At 32.0% G+C, this 5252-nt stretch overlaps 2 protein-coding genes across 2 annotated transcripts; one reads left to right on the top strand and one right to left on the bottom strand.

Moving 5' to 3' along the window:
• Positions 1-2210: 2210 nt before the first annotated feature.
• On the top strand, positions 2211-2937 carry LOC9298430 (putative glycine-rich cell wall structural protein 1). The gene has a single exon (XM_002862308.2). The coding sequence runs from the start codon at positions 2287-2289 to the stop codon at positions 2704-2706; it is 420 nt and encodes a 139-aa protein (XP_002862354.1). The 5' UTR covers positions 2211-2286; the 3' UTR covers positions 2707-2937.
• On the bottom strand, positions 2305-3981 carry LOC9298431 (cyclin-U4-3). Its single transcript, XM_002862307.2, has 2 exons — positions 3529-3981; positions 2305-3431 (listed from the first exon to the last, which is right to left on the bottom strand). The coding sequence occupies exons 1-2, from the start codon at positions 3891-3893 to the stop codon at positions 3134-3136; spliced, it is 663 nt and encodes a 220-aa protein (XP_002862353.1). The 5' UTR covers positions 3894-3981; the 3' UTR covers positions 2305-3133.
• Between the last annotated feature and the right edge of the window lie 1271 nt (positions 3982-5252).

The raw sequence follows: 5252 nt of genomic DNA, 5'->3' as shown, positions 1-5252 counted from the left end.
ACATACATAGTCAAAGCACATATGCATGTGTGCTGATTTACCATAAAAATCAAATGATGCATTTTGATGCTTAAAGTCTGTAATAATAGAGGAAGTGGGTGGAAATAGTAGGGACTAGTGAGGGTCCAGCACGTGGCACTACTTAAGCGTCACAGAATGTTGATGCTAATTCACTAGTAGAACCTCTGGGCTCTCGACCAAATCGAAATTTGAAACTATACTCCGATATTAAGAGGAATGTGCCAATCTGTTTAACTCCACTACAACAATGGATCCATATCTACGTAAATCTATTTTCTAGATATTTTGAAACTAAACAGAGGAATGTTGTATAAGAAACACGATGTGATACATACTAACAAATAGGGACACCATACTTGTAACTCTTGTTTTAAATTTTAAAAAACTTCGACGATAGTGGATTGGGAGCTTTCAGATATAATCATATAATTTTGGGGTTAGTCTTTTAGAAGTATATATGTATGTATAAACGAATATAGGTTATGTATATGAATATTCGATCATATCCTAAAAGAGACATAACATATGGTAGTTGCTCCACCGTAGGAAGTTGTGCGTGTGGACCGCTTCACCGTTGAAAATATGTGAAAAGTTGCCATCATTCCAAAAAGAATCCTTTAGATATTTCTTAGAGCCAAAAACATACATTCGTGTATGCACTATAGATCTCAATCGTTACAGGAACACACAAAAAATAGTGTAAATCTTGTGGAATCAATATAATCGATATAGTTATTGCAAACAAACATAAACACACATCACAATCCGTTAATATATATATAAACTAGAACAAATATAATTAAGGTGGAATTGCTCTTCTAAATTTACAAATTATTATGTCACTTAACAGGCATCGATTATTGTTCAAATAATATTGTGAAACTACATGTGTTTCAATTACTAGATAAAATTATTAGTATCTTTCTGTACGTCCAAGAATATGAATCCGCTTACAAAACTTTTTTTTTTTTAATAACTAAGAAATTTTGGGTCTAGGTTCATACAAAAGTTTTTAATCAATCATATATTAAATTAAAAAATATCATTTTTTGATTGGCTGTTCAAATCAAAAAGAAAATGTTTACAAAAATTGATATACCTTTGTTAAATTTGGCCTCTGCATATAAGATTTTAATCGAAATCTATCTAGTTTCTATGCACACACGTTTTCTGTGTTATACATGCGAAATAATATTATCATCATATCAAAAGACCATCACAAAACACCGACCGACCTATAATAACCTATGAATATTCAATGTTGTGATCATTCATATATACGTTAAATTTTCTAAAATAAACATATACGATGTTTTTTGACCAAAAAAAAAAAAAAAACATATACGATGTAGGGCCATATGATGACCTCGTACGTATGTAATAAATCACAATTTTAAATAAATATTTTTTTCTAATAAAATCATATATGATCAAGCTAGACTAGTTTTTATCAAATTTCTTTAACAAGTTTAGACCATTTGAATTTGATATAGCAAATGTTAGCTTGAATGGTTTCTGACTGAGTTAGATTAGTCAACTGATAGACGACAAGATGCTCGTTAATGCTATGTGTTCTATAGTTTTTAATAATCACGATATACCTGATTTCTCATCATTTTCGATTAATTGTAGAATTTGCGGCCGCGTGACCAATCTGAAAGATGTATTAGTGATTTTTTTTCTACAACTGTCAATGGTGTTGATGTTTATATGCGTGTGTTTTCTAGATGTATTTTGCCTTGTAATGATGATGATGATCACCATCATTTGCAGATCACAGGCCCGTAATTAGAAAATTTCTAAGTGGGATTGACGTTGAGATGCATCTTAAATGGGTTCTTGAAGGATAATGTTTTCTACTTTAAAGAAACTCAAGTAGATCAGTAATATCAAATATTTAATCATTTCGTCTGACTTTTTGTATAATACCGACTATAATAGAGACTACATTTCATTTCGTTTTTAGCAATATCGTTATAATTAACAATAATCTTATAATCATTGTCAATTTTTTTTTAACTCACAACATGTATAGGAGATGCAAGTATAATGGTTTTTTAAATCTTTTTTCCTAACAAAATTTATTTAGTTTCGAGCTGGGACTTAACAAAAGGGTGGGTCTGGCCCATCTAACACTATCAAACCAACTTGTCACGGACCGTTGTTGCCTATAAATGGTAGCAGAAGCTTTCTTACAATAATTTCATAACAAAACAAGATTTTGAAGTAAAACATAAGAAAAGAAACCCTAAAAAAAGAGAGAAAATGATCAAAGGGTTCTTGTTGGTTTTTTTCTTTTTAATCACTGCAAAGACTTCAGTTTCCCGTCCGTTCGCATGGTCGAGGGGTAACATGCCAGGCCAAAACTATCCCGGCGAAAGTGGGTCGGGCCGTGGGCCCAATTGGGAGTACAACTGGGGTTGGGGCTCTGCTCCAGGATCTGGATGGGGATTCGGATCAGGCTCGGGTAGATCACCAACAGGATGGGGAAGAGGATCCGGATACGGTTATGGATCCGGATCCGGATCAGGTACCGGATATGGATATGGTTCTGGAGGTGGTGGAGCACGTGGTGGTGGATATGGTTACGGAAGCGGAAATGGCCGGTCTGGTGGAGGTGGTGGTGGTGGTGGTTCCAACGGTGAAGTTGCCGCTTTGAGCCACGGTAGTAAGATTCATCCGTAAGGATGTTTTATTTGGTAATTTCTCCCAACCAAAATATTTTGGGAGGAGTATAAGTGTTTGTAAGATTAAAGATTATTAGGTTTGGTACCCTCCTAAATGTAACTTATCTTCCTTTGTCTTGAATGCTTTTTATATAGATTATGCGCTCGACATATCTTATAATGTCTGCATGTTTTTAAAGTGTGATCTCTTTTAGTGTTTTTGTTTGTTTCCAAACGCTTGTTTTGATCATTTGAAGAAAACAAATATTATATCAGATTTGCATTTAGTTCAACTTGTATCGATTCAATTCAAGAAACCAATCTCTAGATGTACAATACAAATTCTAAGCTAACATCAGTACATCACTAATCAAGAACCCTCGGACATAAAAGAAGGTTTTACAGTACACAACAATGTGATTATACGACCCAATGCATAAATATGATCAAGCAGCAGCGAGTTGCTTCTTATTGTGATGAGTGGATAAAGAGTCGTCCTCGTGTGGATTCATCAGAAGTTTCGTCTTAGAAGAGCTTTTGAATGAAAGAGAAGGTTCTAGAAACAGAGACTTCATCTTCGTCAACATCCCCATCTCTCTTTGTAGAAAACAACAGTAGTTATTGAAAGTAGAAACGGTGACGTTTAACTGAAACCCGATTCCGAACAAGAAGTCAAGCTCAAGCATGTTCATTTCTTCTCTGCTTATTCCTCCAACTTTTGCATAATATCCATTGTTGTAACTCCTAAAATTGTAACACAAAAAAAAAAAAATTATTAAACAAAATGTTAACTAATTAGTGAATTTCGACAAATTAATTAACTTCAGAATTATTTACTTACAAGTCATCCATGAATTTAGCAGAGACCAAAACACTTGTGATTATAAGCCTATGCACATTGAAGGAATTGATAGGCAAAAATGGCTGCTTCTTCACGAACCGATCCAAATATATATACGCGACGATGTAACACGAATAGCTACAATTCGCGTAATTGAAGATCCTCTCGAGATAGCTTCTGATGGAAATGGAAGGTTTGGTTAGTCCAGTGAAGCTTGAGATCCTCTGTTTCTGGCTCAGCTTGTCGTTGGTCTCCGATACTCTTTGCAACAGATACGACATTGCCGTTAAAACACTTGGCATGATCTCAGCCATTGGTTCTTCAAGATCTTGGTTCATTATCTGGATCTGAATCTGATCAGCCATTGGATTGATGGAAGAAAAGATAAACAGAGCTCTGTTTGTGATGAGTTTATTACATTAAATCACATTACATGTTTTGGTTTGCTTTTTTGTACCTGTCTTTTGCCTGTCATTTTGGTGTTATATAGAAGGAATTTTAAAGAGAAAATCACATTTTTAACCCTCAAAGTGTTATTGGGTAGCACTTTAAACCTCGAAAGAATTCTACTAACACTATAAACAACCAAAATAATTTTACTAACACTTTAAACCTCCAAACTAGTTTTCATGTTTTCCCCGCCCTAAGATATGATAGAACAATTAATTTATGTTGGTTTAATATAAATTAATTTAATTTAATTTAAATTGTAATTAATTTTATTATTTATTTTGATTTTTTGATTATTAAGAAACGTAAAAAAAAAATAGATTCCTCTGATACGGAGAATTCTTTGTTTTCTGACAAAATTTTGACATTCTTTAGTTTTTATTATTCTATTCAAGTTTTTCTTGTACCTCATATTCTACATTATTTGGTTTATATTATTATACTATAAACTTCTCTTGTGCTTAAATCTAAAGTTTCAGAAGTTGAATTTCGAAATTTCATGGTCGAACGGTGAATAAACAAAGAAGGTGAAGTTTTTTAGATTTTTATTAATTGTAATAACTAATAAAATTAATTTAAATTAAAGTTTTTTATATTTTTATTAGTTGTAATAAATAATAAAATTAATTTAAATATAAATTAAATTAAATAAATGTATACTAAACAAATAGAAATTATATTTTCTATCTTTTTTTATGGTGTGACAAACAGAAAAGAGCTAGTTTAGATGTTTAAAATGTTAGTAGAATTATCTTGGTGGTTTATAGTGCTAGTGAATTCTTTCGAGGTTTAAAATTCTACCCAGTGGCCAGTAACACTTTGAGGGTTAAAAATGTGTTTTTTCCGAATTTTAAATAAGATTGTGAATATTCTATTACTCTGCATTAAATTTTTATTCTCTACTACTCCATTCATTACAAGTATCATTTTAGAATTTTGTTTTAAACTATGCATTGAAAATACAAACATTTTTTTCTGGGAAACAATATTATTATTTCTCTTATTGTTTTTTCTTACATTGTTCTAAATGATTAAAAACTCTTATGTTATCGTTATGTACATCCTTGTGAAAAAATTTAGTTTGGATGTAAATATATTTCCTAGTAAACGTGAAACACTTCAACTAGAAGAACTACATTCTCATGTGGTAGTTCACAAATCACGCATTCTATGTTTGATTTTCTAGTTTCATTTGGATACTCAAGATTAGTTTTGAATTTAATATCTAATGAATAGTGATTACTCGATCATCTCATGGTTAAACCATGGGCCAG

Source organism: Arabidopsis lyrata (genome assembly GCF_000004255.2).
Source record: "Arabidopsis lyrata subsp. lyrata unplaced genomic scaffold ARALYscaffold_653, whole genome shotgun sequence".
Lineage (NCBI taxonomy): Eukaryota > Viridiplantae > Streptophyta > Magnoliopsida > Brassicales > Brassicaceae > Arabidopsis > Arabidopsis lyrata.
The sequence above is the reverse complement of the archived record's forward strand: the minus strand, read 5'-3'. Positions and strand labels throughout refer to the sequence as shown.